The 16,216-nt window shown below is 39.8% G+C and overlaps 1 protein-coding gene across 3 annotated transcripts in view; it reads left to right on the forward strand.

The window, feature by feature from the left end:
- Positions 1 to 7,277: 7,277 nt before the first annotated feature.
- The window catches only part of runx1 (RUNX family transcription factor 1), a 64,615-nt gene continuing 55,676 nt past the window's right edge, over positions 7,278 to 16,216 (forward strand). Inside the window, exons 1-2 of one of the 3 annotated variants that reach the window (XM_017701918.2) lie at positions 7,278 to 7,650; positions 7,774 to 7,920. In XM_017701918.2, the coding sequence (XP_017557407.1) occupies positions 7,572 to 7,650; positions 7,774 to 7,920 (226 nt within the window). In that variant the 5' untranslated portion in view covers positions 7,278 to 7,571. The remainder of the gene's footprint in view (positions 7,651 to 7,773; positions 7,921 to 16,216) is intronic. The other 2 variants (XM_017701916.2, XM_017701917.2) reach the window with 2 other exon arrangements.

The following is a 16,216-nucleotide window of genomic DNA, read 5'->3' on the forward strand; positions in this document are numbered from 1 at the left end:
TTACATTTACTTACTTACTCATTTGTGTGAGTTCTTCTTGTGGTGTATTTCTTCCCATGACTCCAGCTTTCCTGCTTTCATTAATTTTGGGAGACTTGCTTTCAGTTTTTTAAAAGAAATGCAGGAATGTTTTTTCCACACATGCAAAGTTCAGTCTTAGAATTTGGTTAAATGTTCTGCTTCTCACAATCAGATAAATTCTAATTCGTCAGCTTTATGGACATTTTTTTGACATTTGCTTTTCTCAGTAATACGTTTAGACTCAAAGTGTTGAGCTGTCTTCTCACAGTGGAAGGATGGACAGAAACACCTGTGGATTTTTCCAGATCTGAAGCAAGAGTGCTGCTTGTTTTTCTCTTGAAGATGAAAGGTTCAATGTTAACAGTGCCATTTTCTCTATATAGTTTAATAATTTTGTAGACTCGATTCCCTTCTCTCTTTCCTTTCTCCTTCCTTATGGAAGTGAATTATCTTATGTCTAATCACATCCGAAGTGCCTCCTTTTACCATTTTAGATACACATGAGAAAGAAATTTGCAGAAGAACCACAGGGTTTTATGAATGATGTGTCATGTCTATTAAAAGCTTTACTTGTGTTTCAAATAAAGACAACAGTGATGACTATAATGTTTGTACAGTGCATCTACATGATACAACCATTTGGAATCCCAGTCTGAGTGATTTAGGCCTCACTGCTGTTTGCAGCCTGTATGATGCCGCCTGCCAGGAAGCCATATGAACCCCCTGCAGAGACACAGACTGGGTAGTTTTACAACTTTGACAACTTGTGCCTCATTTACTCCTTCACTCTCCACAACCTCTCACCTTTTATCTCAGGTCAAGGGATTACAATTACAGGCTTACTAAGTTCAATTTAAAGACCTTTGTAATTACTGCTGGACAATAAAAATGAGGTTCTTCAGGGATTCTAAAGGCAATGATTACATATGGAAAAATGTCAAATTAAAGAACCATTTAAATGTAAGTCTCAGAGTCAGGGCTAGCTGCTCTGAGGTAATACCCAGTCACTTTAGCAAAGCACAGTGGAGCTCCAAAACACTATGCCATTTACTTCAACTTAAAATTAGCATAAAATAAGGAGAACAGGGGGAGCTGTGTGTGGACAAAGCAGAAATCAAAAAGTAGTTTTCCCCACAGACTTTTTCATTCTCTCTCAGCAGTAGCAGGACAAAGCGGGGTTCCTCTGCATTTTATAAAGGTAAATGTTGGACATTAGAAGCTTTAAACAAAATAATATTTTACCGTATTATTGACCATATTTAGGTTCTGTTCTGTTTGTATTTAAATGGAACTGCTTCTACCAACGTCTGGACGCGTTATCCACCCGCATGGGCAATGTTCATGTTTACAAACAGTCTGATTTGGTAAATTCTGGAGGATTCTGTGTAATTCTGCTCAGTACTGCAGAAAACGTCAGCACTAAATCAAGAAATGAAAGCAGTTTAAAATGTACCACTGATAAGTATGACTAACAGGACACCTATCTCATTTCTCTACCAATAGAAATATCACAAACACACACAGATCAGTCAGGGAAAATCCCCAGGCTTTTTTCACAGTTCACAACCTGACTAAGATGCCCTTTGCCATGCTTATTCACTCTGAATAGTGTGTAGTGAGGAAGGGTGTTGATGTGTACGTGTTTTGGATGGACCGTTTCTTGTTGGATGCACTGTTTTAGAGTTATTATTCTGTATTTACAGGGACTTCAGTGTAAAGTGGCTAAGCTTTTAGGTTTTAGAATTGTGTGTAAAATTTTAGGCCTGCTGGTAAGCGACCTTCTGTAACTGGCTGAACCTGAAGCTCCCTCAATAAGAGCAGTCCTAATCCAGCCCATCTCCTCCAAAGGAAGTTAAATCTGCTAATGGACAGTGCTATGTTGGTACTGTTATTGAAAGTGGTTCCTGTCTCATAACCATAATATGTACATGACCTACATATGACTTACCATTCTAGGCTCTGTCTGTGAATTTGGGGAAATTACACAGAATGTACATCGATGCTTTTTTCCCTGGATGAATCAGCCAGTCATATCTGTCACAAACTACCTGCCCCCATAAAGCAAAAGCAACTTAAAATAGTGCGTAACCCTTTAATGCAGAGGGGATAAAAGCTTAATTCTTCCTTTTGATGTGCTTTTCTGGTTGAGTACCACAGTCTCTAAATGTTCCCATCGGGCCTGTTTTCTATGAAAAGAAAGTGATCTAGATAAAGAAACAGAAAACTTAATCTTGTTGTTAATCAAATCCAACTTCTAAATTCTGATTTGAAGGTATGCCCGAGCTTAATCTGACACACTGCATGTAACAACAGGAGCACAGTCTGAAAAAATGAAAACTCAAATCAGCCTCAGACCAACATTTCAGATTGGCAGGATTTTTTAATGTATTTTTACCCATATTTCACCCTCCATTTAGTTCTGGACAACTCCCACTAGTTATGTCTTCCCCACCTTGCATGATGCTACAAAGCTTGGAGAGTGAAGGCTGGCACATGCTTCCTCTGTCTGCCATTGCATCTTTTCGGCCTGCCGCTAACACAACGCAATTAGAAAGTTCAACAAATGCCCAGTTGGCTAGCATTTGCCCTCCCTCTTTCAGAGCCTGCCCATTCAGACAGAATGAGACTAATTACGCTGGCCACGGATAATTGTAACACAGCTGATGTGTTACTTTTGTGAATCTTTACATTACTATGTAGCATATAGTTTAATAAGTCAAATCATATACATCACTGTCTGCACATTTGGGGACACACATGAAGGCTAGCATGTAAATATACGTAGTTATGAAGAGTGAGGAGCTGAAATGTAGAGTGAGACATGGGCCCTTAGAGTGTAAAGGGTTACAATGCTGTCTCTGATCATTTCGGCTCATTTAGTTCTGCTCTCCTTCACTGCATCAGGCATGTCCACTCTTCCCACACTGTGGCTTTTCTCAGGGCGAAGGCTAACAGTCTGGCTGGTGGATTGACAGGAACAGGGTCCAGGAGGGGAATTCTCACAGTTTGCTGTTCTGTCTGGCCCAGATGCGCACATACACACATACACACTGCCGATGTTCTGAATCATCCTCCCACACACACGAGAATCTCAGCAGGTGCTCGCCGGCTCCCTCTCCCATAAAGTCCTCACGCTGCTGCCCCCCCCCCTCTCCCTCTCCCTATCCCTTTCGCTGTCCCTTTCTCTGTCAGTTTTTCCCTTCTTTTGCCTAACTGATTTCTTTCCAGGATGTCGGCAACTTCTCATCACTGAATATAGAAAGCATTCAAAACCACTGAGCATATATTTCAGGAAGCCCCTGGATTATTTTTGATTCAAGGGAACAAAAATAACGTTAAGCACTTCACCCAAAAACAACTTCCCTGCCTCTCCTCATGATGGTGCTCAATTCTTTTGTGTCAAATTAAAAGGAATCTTTTAACTTTAGAAGTCCCAGTTATGTCTGATGATAGCATGTTAAAATTCAGTATTATTTACTTCTTGCCTTTTAGTTCATTAAAAATAAACGGATTCTATTGAAATGCAGATTTGAATCTTTCAATCATAAGTTTGTTTTTTAGCAAGACATTTTATTATAATTTATTTGTAAAAAGTTTTTGTTGTGTTTTCAGTCATATATACCTTTTTTTAATTGATATTAAAAAAGGACTGGAGTGAAGGCTCAAAACTGTTGGTTCAGAATGTAGATCAAATATAGATGTAATTGATTATATAATTCAATGTATAATTATGCAGTTACATTTGAAATATATATCAAAACAGCATTAATAACACGTCTTATCTGTGAAGATGCAGGTAAATGGATATACACTGAGAGGCCACTATGTGTTACATCTCCTAAATCAGCAGTGTATTTTGCCAATCTGTGGAGCTGTGTGTAAACCAAATGTTGATTGGCTCTGCAGATGTTGGGGGCAGGACGAGACAGATCGAGCAGTGTGAGACACACAAGACTTTCCATTTTGTGTGTGTTATAGTTTGATTTGCACATGGTTGCACACGTTCACTGGGTATAATACATCTTTGATGGTCAAACTTGGACTGATTGTTGATGGGTTTCTTTTGGTGAACATTTTTAAATCAGGTAATAAGTGTGGCGTCTACAAAACGAAACTACACTCAGTCACACAATGAATAAAATGTTACTCAATGTCCTGCCTTTCATATCTGTGTCTTGGGACAAACTGAGCAATGCAATAATTGTTGGCAGAAAGTAATTATATAGCAAAGTTGGTTTGAACTGATATGGCAAAAGAATTTCTAGAATGTCTTCTTTATCAACTGTTCAACCAGACGACAAGACTTTTCTGATGGAAAGGGAAATGGAACTCCAAGAGCGCAGCAAGTTGTCGTGGGAACACAGCAGGGAGTGTGTTCTTTTATACAGCTGTGTGTCCCAGATATCAAACAAGACCCTACCAGATGCACTTTGCTCTGTCCCGTTTATAGTATGTTCTCTTTGTGCTGTCAGAAGCATTTTCAGGTAGGCCCAGACCATCTCAGTTACTCTGTGACCCAACAAACCAATGTGCCAAACAATTAGACAGAGAATGAAGAAAGAACATTTATGAAAATGAAACTTGGGTTCAATGTGTTGTGAAATGGCTTTTCACACAGTCCCAGTAATAGTCTTAAACAGTCTTAAAACCAGAATCTCTCTGGAAACAGCAGCTGTACGGTGTCCATATTGTGTCTTCAAAGGTTAGCAGTTCACTACAATCTCAAAGTCCTCCTGTATTCACACCTACTGTCATATAGTGGCTCTTCTGTTGTATTTGTTCAGGAGAGCTTCTGTGTTTCACAAACTACACTGCACAGGTGAACAGGACAGGCTGTGCTCTCTTTGTAATAAAACATAGACTAGCTTAATGTTTAATTTCTGACTATGTCCAAAATGTACTCAGAAAAGCTTATCGTGGCCGTGTTTGTCATGATAATTATAAAACATCATCATGTTTTGTGCCGTATTACCTTTTCTGTTATTTCACATGATGGGCCAAGTATTCACAGCAACTAAAGATTCAGGTATCTCACCTGAACCAAGTAGCCAGGTCCTGTGGAAAGCCATAACCTGGAACCTTATGTTATTATCACAGGAGCTTTAATTACCAGCAATTTTTTGGTTACCAGCCATTTCAACTTCTCAAGGACTTAATGATCAGCTGGCTAAAAAAACTGTGTTACATCAGACAAAGCAATGCAGTGTTGCAAGTCCAAAGTCTAAAATCTCTGCCATAGAGTGTGTTTTTGTGAATAAAATAAAGTAAATCACAAGAACGGAGCTACCACGCATTAGCTAGATATACACAGAGTTTCCAGTTTATTAGGTACACATTAGGTACACACATACCTTGTATATCTACACTCACTGGCCATTTCTCCTACTATCAGGGACGGATCAGAGTCTTGCAAGGCCCCTTGGCACAAGACTCTGTTGAGGCCACTCACACTTCAACCAAAATATATAATTTATGGAAATGGAAAGTAACAATGGAACAGCAGGAAAAAGAACCGCTGGGAGGCATTAAGACTCCAAATGGGAGCCCATCCTCCTCTGGGTGACAAAGTGAGTTATGCTAACAATAGCATGATAAAAACATGGTTAAATTTTATATGTAACAATAATTCATCGTGTGTAGCTCATTAAAACAAGTAGAGACATTTTGTCAAAATGCAATTTCTAAACTTTCAGTCAATATCGCCTTTGTGCTTGTAGGCAAAAGAGATGCTTTGTTATGATATGTATCTAATGAATGTAACTGAATGTGATTCAATGCATATGTGATTAATATGGCATTACACAGTTGTATTTGACTAATATAGCAGAATCAAGTAATAACGTTTGACTTCTAAGAGTTAAAGACTGCAGAGGCCTAGAACCCACAAATGCCAGCATTTTGCCCTGGAGTGTGTCTGCGTCTCAGTTTGAAACCGGAGTCTAGCGTGGGTGGAGTAGCAGCTGGCCGTGCACGCTGATGCGAACCGCCACACTCCGCCCCACCATACTTGACCACAGTACCCTCAATTACTGTGTGGAAAAGTGAGCACAGGTGTGGGTGTATTTGGCATGTGCTGGAGGTGTGGTGCAGGTGAGGTGTTGCAAGGGTACGTTACAGGTGGGGGGCAAGGGGTTGGGAGTGGACGCAGGTGTCTGAGGGTGATATAATGGGCTTTGAGGGTTTTTTGCATGGGGCCCTTCCGAACGTGGTGTTCTTTGCACAAAATTAGACATCTGCAATGGCTTGTTTTGTCAAATGATGGACAGTGGGCAATATATGGACAGTAGTCAGTTATTGCACACCTGTGAAACTATAGTTTAGCGTATAATGCTGAAATACTAGAAACTGGGAAAAAAAAGCATAAACCAGAAATAGAAACTATGTTTTTGTGTACTTGTACATGTTGAAGTACAGCAAGCATATTGTTATGATCATATCAGAACCTCATAACATTTTTTTTTACCTTTTGAAAATGCAAGTTGAAAATTACATGATGAGTAGACCAATAGAAATACTCCAGAATTACTTGGAATTACATCTTGTTACTTTTATCACGCATAATAGATCTATATGTTGTTCTGCTGTATACCTTCAATTATATGGTTTTGTTATGACAATGAAACTTTAAGCAACAAGCAAAAAGCTTTCCCCACGCAAACAAGTGTGTGATCATTTTGCTCAGTGTTACTGTAAGTAAACACAAACTTCTTTTCTCTTGCAAAATAAGTAGATGAAACAGATATGAAAAGATGACATGTAAATTCGGACAAGCTGAAGCAGTCAAACGATGCCACAGACACAGGGCTAATTGTGTGCTGTCCTGGAGAGAGATTTGCATTAGACTTTGTGTGCAGTGACTCACTTCTCTCTTATCCTCTCTTCAGCACACATACACACATACACACTCCTGAACACTCCTGCTCTCTCACCTACTTGCACTTGCTTCAGCCTATCTTACATTGTTCCTTCTTGCATATGAAAAAAGTCACACATCAGTTTCCTCCTGTCAGGGTACGGAGACAGGTGAGGGCTGATAGACCAAGCCATGATGCAAAACCACGAGGTTATACGAAAGACAATGTCTAAACAAAAAGTCAGAATGAAATTTTCTCCACAGTGGACCATGTGACCATTGTGGCCCAATGGGGCTTGAGCAGCCAGGGTTAGGTTGCTTTTTTTTTTTTATAGAAAGGAAGAGTTAAACTTGTCGCCTGCTCTGGGAGAAGCTTTCTGTGGGCCACCACAACCACAAACCAAAACTGTGACCAGTCACGGCTCTCTGAGCCCTGGAGAAAAGTGAGATAAAGATAGACTAGAGGGAACCAGAAGATAGAAAGAGAGAAACTGAGGGAAGGAGGGTGCTGAGTGTACGTGTCGATGTCAGTGTGAATCACCCGGATTACTAAAAAAAAGAGAGAGAGAAAAAGAGAGAGAGAGAGAGAGAGAGAGAAACCACAGCGACACATTTCTGCTCCTTCTCTTTTGCACAAGGGTAAGCATCAGTCGACCGCAGTCTGACCGCCGATCACTATCTGCCGTGTCTCTCAACCATGCACAACACGCAAGGACCCAACTGCCCCAATGCCACAACTGGACCAGCACTGGATGACCATGGGGTTGAGGGTGTGGGTGTGTAACCCTGGGATTTTGTTCAGATTTGGGCCACTGTGGAGGATGTCTGAGCTAGACTGTTTGATGCTTTCACCATGCACATTTTCTGACATGTCTTCATGGCTCTGTTGGTCTTTGCAGGTCAAAGCACGGAGGCATTCAAAATTAGGAGCCAAGTGAAGTTGGAGGCGGTGGACTCCAGTGAAGAGGACGAGAAGCAACCTCTCACCATGGCCTCAAACAGCATCTTCGAGAACTTCTCATCCTATCAGTCTTGCTTCGCCAGGGGTGAGTCGTTTTCGTTCAAATAAAGGTTAGGTTTCTACAGTATGCCAGCACCTCTTTGAATTTGAATGTTGGAATTTCAGTCAAAACGTCTGACTCACATTTTTGAAACAAGAAGTTGATCACTCCCATTTTGACTTAACTTTGCTGACTGCACCCTGTGCATTCAAAATTCTAAGCGAGATGGAGAAGTATAGGCAAAATGGCAATTCACAATTGTTGGTTTGCTGTGTCAGTGGTGTACTGAAATCTCGTGGCTGAATCTGAAAACCACAAGGCTGTGGGTTACTGAGTGTTCCACTGGTTAACCTCATTCCACCATCAACAACACAGCGGTCTCTACAGAGTCGGTATAATGCCCTTTGGACTGTGAGATGCTTCCATGGATTGGATGTACTTGTTTAAACTGATACTTGGGATATGCTTGTTTAAACTGATACTCAACTAAAGGTGTTATGACCCAGGTAAATAACCAATCGCCTACGCATTTGGATCATTGTTACATGATAGATATTGTATTGTGACATGTTTATTAGCAAGCTAGCAGATGTTATGACTGATTAATGCAGCTCAGGGTTCATGTTGAATTTTGACTTCTATGTAGTCAGGTCCCTGGGTGTGAGAGGGAGGTTATGGATAAAAGCTTGGTGAAGCATACTTTGTTAGTGTGTCAGATGCCTGGGAAGGACTACAGACTCAATATCTGTCCTTTGCTCCCAGGAAAGAGAGGGGGAGCTGGTGTTTGGATTTTATGATGTAGAGGTTAAGGCAGGGAGACAGATGAACTCATAAACACACCCAGAAATTAGAACCTGGAACAAACTTGCAAGAGGAGTAATACAGTATACTTAGCAAATGATTTGCACTGCAAACATGTGCCGCTATGTACTATCTTGGAAGTGTAAACTCATTTTTCACCATTATAGAGCTTCAATAAGCTGTTATCTTTGTAATGCTCACTGATGTACAGTGACATACACTGCGAATGTAAGACTTTGTTGAAAGCTAGCAGTCATTAGTCTACATGAAGTCTGAATTAAGACTTTTTCCAGCAGGCATCAGTTGTCAAAACACTGAGGTGAAATGACATCAAAATGGCCAGAAACAGCCTTTCTGACAACTGACAAATAGTGAAATAAGCCTATGTGAATGTTTCTACAGGTTTATTGTGGCTGTTGTGAAAGGCTTATGTATGCTGCCCCTCAATAAAGTACCCCTGGAGATGGGCTGAGGATGTTTTTGCTCTTCTGCATCTTGACATCAGTAAAGTGTTGTCAAATCCATCTACTCCTTTTCCTAATAGTACAAACTATGATACTGCAAATGTTGATACTGTTTTGCAGCTTTATTGTTGAAAAACTGATCTTTTGCCCTTGAGATTCAGAATAATTTAAATTGAAAACTTTCCCAAGTACAGTCTGTTTTTAGGGTCATTTGCAGTCTTTTTAGGAAACCACTGTCATTGATTAAAAACTAGGCATCAGAGTGCATCTTCTCTGTTTGTCTATTTGTCATTCATAGCTCCGTTGCACTGGTTTTAAAGTTGTTTTGCACAAAGACATTACAATCGAATATTGTATCGATTCTGAAAATGCTGAATATTAAAACATGAACTGAAAAGTTTACTGATGTAATTTTAGCTGTGCTTCAGATACCAGCTTGCCTGTGAGCTCTGTGTGAAAGAGATCTGCAGCCTTGTTTTTGTTTCCTGACTCTAGTTCATGCACATTTAGCGTGCCTTGCGAACGCTGTCAGTTAACACAGGAAGTTTATCAGTCGTACTCGACGCATGTACACATGTGCTCACCAACCAGCAGCCTCGGAGGAACTTTTCTGTTTCTCACAGACAAGACTGACTTTGTCCACAATGCTTCGTGAGGTGACAGTTGAAAGCCCCGGAAATATGCTGATGTATGGCCAGCGTGCTGTTAATGAAAGGAAAAAGAAATTCAGTTCAGTCTAGTTATGCTTTACATTAAGGTTCCTTCATTATCATCATTTACTGCAATAGTTAACGTTAGCAAGCAATACATTTTCAACATTAACAATCTATTAGTAATGTTTATTGAGTAATTAGCACTTTTGGGTTTAGGTTTTAGGTTGAGGTTAAGGTTAGGGTTACACTTTTAAAATGAATGGTGCCAAATAGGATTAATTCGAGTGGGGCCATAGTAGAATTAATTTGGGTTATCTAAAGATTTTTTTTCCTATAACATATAGCACATTTTCATATAACCAATCAAGAAGCTCTTAGGAGTTTTTATTGTTAGGAATGTAGAGTCAGGGCTAGGTTCAGGTTTTGGGTTGAGGATAGTGTTTGTTTTACAGTGAGTATTGGTTCAGCTTTTAGGTTGAAGTTAATGTTGGGTTTAGGCTCAGGTTTTGGTTTTAGGTTAGTGTTTGTGTTAGAGTGTTTGATTTAGGCTTAGGGTGAGATTTTGGGTTGAGGTTGGGGTTAGGGAGAGTGTTTGGATTAGGTTTGGGCTTTTGAGTTGAAGTTAAGAGCAGGTTTTGTGTGAGTATATGGTTTAGAGTTAAGTTCAGGTTTAAGGTTGTGGTTAAGGTTAGTTTTGGAGTGAGTGGTTTAGGGTAAGGGTTAGGTTTTAGAGGTTTAGATTGAGTGTCTGTTTAGAGTTAGCTTCAGGTTTTAGGTCGTTAATTAGTTCATTAGTTGCGTCAAGTGTACTGGGAGCAGGGGAAACTGTAAACTGTACAGGGCAGTGGTACTTCTAGACCAGAATTGAGAACCGCTTGAATACACTGCTGTAATTTTCACTCATTTAAAGCATTGACAGCCTAAGCTTAGAATCTGGAGCAGTATTTCCCAGTGTGGTCCTGGAGGCATACTGACCTGCGATTTTAATGTTTTTCCTGCTCCCAACACACTTGATTAAATGAATTAGTCCATTAACAAGTTCTTGCTGAGTTGGATTGGATGTGGTAAAGCAGGGAAAGCACTAAAATGTACTGGGCACTGTGTGTCTAGGACCAGGGTTGGGAAAAACAGTTCTAGCCTACCTATGCGCTTGACTGAGAGCCACAGTACTGCACATGCAAATATACATTTTTGTGCGTGTATGTGCACATGTGTGTCCAGACAAAGATAACTGAAGGAGGTACAATCTCACATTGTCACTGATTCATGGTGCACGTGTATATATCATGTGTTTTATCCTTCATAGTATAGCCATTGGATATTTTCTTTTTCTGTGTAAGTGAAAAGTATTCCGTTATATATAACATTATACATTACAAGCTAGATGTAGTGTATAGTGTAATAAATGTAAAAGCAAGCAGTTCAGTTTCAGTTTCCAGTAAGTATATTTTATTAATATATAGTTTAATCAAGTACAATTACCAAATCAAGTACAATCAATTACCAAAATGTCCCGCTGGTTTCCAGAGCTATTCTCCTAAAGGAATTGGCAGTGTTTGGCAAAACGTCACTTACCATATGTAGTTGATAAGCTGAGCCATGTTTGGTATCCAAGTTTTGTGTCTTTAGTTTTAAACTGGAGCTACGATGGAGCTTATGTTGCTAACAAAGACTAGAAATCAATAGACACCCAAATCTTTTCACTACATACATCCTCTTTTAAAATGAAAGTAGCACAGACTTGTCAATGTGATTTAGGGGACAGTAGAATTTAGTGTGAACTAAAAATGCACACTGTGTGTCTGAATGCTGCAGGCAGCCTCTTTAAACAACAGGTGTTGTGTCAAATTCCAACTCTTATTTGTGCACAAACATGACAGCCATACTACAGCGACAGATTACTTTCACTCTTTCTGCTATTTCTTTTCAAAAATAACTATTAATCTTGATTTTCAAACTCAAGACACATGTTTATGAATAAACACAACAGAAACGCAAATGTAATCTAGTATCCACATCCCCACTGTGGCGTACTTGAATTTGAAACAGATTCTGTGCAGCAGTCAAGTTTTGTTCATTTTTGCAGTTCGGAATACGTTATATGGTGCGCTGAACCACACTGACAAGTTTGCATGACCATATTGAAGTTTTGGGGATGTATTTATGAAAGAAATTGAAGTATTGACTTCTTGTGTTTGTTAGCAATGTTATTCTCAGAGCTCCAGAGCTAAAATAAAGAAGTAAAATTATGACATCGCACATGCTTTGGCCAGTCAACTATAACTGTGGTAAGTGGAAAATTGTATGATTTGTATTATTTGCCACATCATTCCTGCAACATGTTATAAAGTATAAGCCTTTGTGGTCTTTGTTAATAAGTGGCCCTTAGATTCACCACTTTCTGATTATTTGTAAGCTAATTTAATTAACAGAACAATCACCAGGAGCAATACAAAGATAGTGTTGCTTTCAAATGTGTGAAATCTACGGGGTTCATGCGTAGCCACTCAGTTTACCATGGAAGTGCATGATGTCGTGATTGGTGGGTTTTGGTCTTTGTGGTTTCTTGCTCTCCCAATTGCATTTCTCTTTTGCATTAGCAGTACATACGCAGGCCTGCACACATACATATAAAGATTCTCCCCTTATCATTTCTGTGGTTTCGATTCATCACATCATTCCGGTGTTAAAATGTACCACACATACACGCCCTCTGTACATACAGAACACTGTGAAACGGCTGTGTGCGTACCAGCTTTCGGGTTTGGGTGCTAATCTTTCACGTTGATCTCAACTTTCTTAGAGCTCACATTTATTAAAGAGGTGTTTTGGGTGTCTGCTTTTTGCTAGCTGTCTACGTAGGACCATAGGAAATATATCATCGTGCAAATCTTTCACAGGAGGAGCGTTATCAGTGTTTGGCCTAATGTTGTCCTTAGTAACCCAGTGCAGTAGCTGAAAACGTACAGACTTGAGGTCCGGTGGGTCATGGTATAGATTAAATTCTTATAATTTAGCCAAAACCTTTTTTGTAGATTGCTGAGTTTGCAAAAAAGTGAGCCAGTTGGCTTCATGAAGATGCATGTGGTAATGATTTTTAGGAAAATATGTCTACACTTCAAAAGCCACTGCTTCAGGTCACTTCTATATACTTCTTTGACACTTTTAATGACTTGACATCTTAGCAACCTACAATATTTATTACATTATTCATTATATTATTATCACTATTATTTTTTTGCAGTAAGCTGTATTTAAGTAAACTATATCTAAAACCTGTTGAAGAGCTTTTAGAGAAACTTTCTGCTCTAGTGCTGTAGGCTGAATCAGCACCAGGCCATTCTGCACTGAAGGACAGCAGGTTGTTCTGGGGTTGCATGGGGGCTTTAGTATTCACCACTTTGCTCCCCTTTCCTTCCATTATCAGAACCTCTTATCCACCCTATTCTCACTTTTTTCCCAGCAAAACTGCCTTATTTCATTCTGTCACCCATCTTTACCACTTTCCTTCTCTAAAACCTTCATCCATCCTTTCTGGCACCTCCAAGCCGAGTTTCCGGCCCATATATCTATGGCTGTTTAGCTAAAGGTGATAGCTTTATAAGGTTGTTTTTATACTCCTGTGGACCACAGCCTCCTTTATGAGGGATTTATGGCTGTCCCCAGGCCTCATGTCCTTCACTGGAGGCTGGAGCCGAAGGGCCTGCATCCTAGTGGCCGAATGCCTGCCCATTGCTGATTCTGGTTATCAACATCCACAGGCACCCTAGAAGGAAGCTGTCCACCCTGTCAGGTCCCCACAAATTCAAAAAGGTATTTACAAAGGACTATAATTCCCTCATACGTCCTCACTTGGAGACTTAGTGAAAACTGTACACTAGATGAGTATGACCGATGCTCATATTTCACCCAATGTTTTGTGTGAATAGCATCTAGGTGATGCCAGCAAAACTTCATTTCACCACCCTACTTGTTAACATGTCTTTTAACACACTGTTGCATACTGCAATGCTTCAGTTGTGGAGTACACTAATATGCTACTCCTACATTCTGCTGTTGGACAGAAAGCTTTGCCATTTACACTACTTCACCTAGAGGCATTTCTGGAACATCTGAGGCTATAATACCTGATCCACCTCAATGTAGAATACCAATAAATGCTGATGTCACTGTAAGAGACTCGGATGACAGCAGGAGCCATGCTGCTGGTCAGTGGCTAAGGATCTATTGAATTTCCTGTCCTGACTGCGCCCAGTGTATTGCTCCGACGGGATGGATTTTTGCCCCCACTGGCCTGCTTCCTTTACAGGGACTCGTTGACTGGAGGTCTTTGGTTCTGCTGATATTGAGCCTGTTGTCCACTAGACAAGCTGGCAGGCCGCTATCGAGCCCCAGTGTCGGACAGCAGTGGGACACGGAGGTAGCAAGCGGCGCCACCGCTGGACGCAAGGCTCCAACAATACAGATAAATGTGCTAAAAACTGGGTGTTGGAGACTGAGTGAGCTGAGTGATAGGTTTAAGCAGTCAAAATGCACTTTGCAAGGAATATAGTGGCTTCTGAAAGTTGTAACCACAGGACACTTAAACCATTTGATAGGTTCCTTGAAGTTCAGTGATTCTTTTGCTAGGAAGACCTTGAATCTTTTGCTTGGGAGACTCAAACATGGTTTTGTGTAACAAGAACCCAACTAATAAGGAATTTACTTGATTCATTGCTTTAACCATAACAAGTGGAGTTATGGCATTTGGTTTGTTGTACTGTCAAAATGTAATTGCATATTAATTACAGCGTTCATGTAATGAATTACATTTACATTTGATTTACATGCTCTATGAGTATGCACTCCTTTTTCCATTTGTTTGATGTCACATGATGAGAAAAACATAGCAAAATGTGAAGGATTGGTTTTATTTCCACAACAGAACCATATGCACAACAAGAGCTTCTCTTCAAATTAAAGCAATAATAAAATATCTTCTACTTACCATCACAAATGTGGTAAGGATTGAAGGTTTAGAATCTCTCTGCTTCTTTAAATAAGCTATGAGTGAGAAATGATGATTAATACTGCTTGCTTTTGATTTCTAGAACACTTTGACTGGCACTGTTTCCCATGATGTTAATTGACCTCTCTGGTCAGTAATGTGCTAAAATGTTCTTCTGATGCTGAAACTGAAAGGTTAAAGTTCTGCACCTTATGCAAACCGAAAGACATTCTAAGAGGAAAAAGTACTATTGTCAAGCGTTAATTAAAATAATCTACTCTAAGAAGTTCATCAGATACTCAAAGAAGAAGCATCGATTGACTGACCACATCATATCACATCAACAGTTTGGCTGGGTGGCTATTGATCTAGTTAAACCTCAAATTAAACTGAAACGTTGTGGTTCAGCTTGTTACAGAGGCCAGTTCTCCATTGTTAAAGACAACTGAAAGAAATTATGAATTTATTCCTCAATTGCAGCTTCTTCTGACAGTTCTTTAAAAAGCTGATTTCATCTTTGGAGGTAGTATAGGGCCTAGAGAGAGTCATTAGTGTTCACACTGATGCACTTCAATAAAATTTGCACAGTGGCACATGGTACAGCTGGATTCTGGACCCCTCCATCTTTGCTTTGTTGTTTTTTTTCCTTCCAGCACCAAAATTTGAGCTAATAACATGACTTTTGAATTTCGTGCTACTGAGCACACTAGAATCACAGAGAATTGACTGTTGTCAGCAGTTTTTAACTTGGTGGTCATGACAACAGCCAAGCTGTGTTGAGCCACATCTGTGCATGAGCAATGAATAAGCAGCTTTTTTGATGCTTTAAGTGGCCCTATAAACACCCGTTCACAGGTCAACACATTAGATTGCACATTAATGCAAAGGAATAGAGACTAAAATCATCATTTGGGACAAAATATTTAGCCAAAAGAATGTCGTTTTGAATGTAAGTAGGTGGAGAAAGATGCTTTTTAGCACCAGGCAGGATTGATAGCATTTGGCTTCTGTGACAAGCAGAGAACGCTGAGTCAAACACTGTCCCTCTGTTCTGTTTTTATTTTCCTGACTGTTGTAAATATGTAAATATTTATGTACTAGTTCATGAAGTATCCTCCACCTCTTAAAAGAAACTGGGGCATTGTTTGGAACAGATTTGGTGGATAGATTAGATGATAGATTTGTCTCTTTTAGAACAACTGGACATTTGGACTTTCACCTGCATTTCCATTTATAGTTATTTTCAGTTAGTTCTGATGGCACCGTCTGATTGGATAAACACTTTTTTTCACAGTAGTTCATCATTCCACTGAGCACTGGTGGTGATGACTTGCTTTTTGCTGCAGCTAACCATTACTAAAGTTTCTACTTTAGCACAAAAAAAAAAAAAGAAAACGGATGAATTAGAGAACCTTTCTGCAGCCTGTTTTGTCAGA

The sequence above is a fragment of the Pygocentrus nattereri genome, chromosome 12 (assembly GCF_015220715.1).
Source record: "Pygocentrus nattereri isolate fPygNat1 chromosome 12, fPygNat1.pri, whole genome shotgun sequence".
NCBI lineage: Eukaryota > Metazoa > Chordata > Actinopteri > Characiformes > Serrasalmidae > Pygocentrus > Pygocentrus nattereri.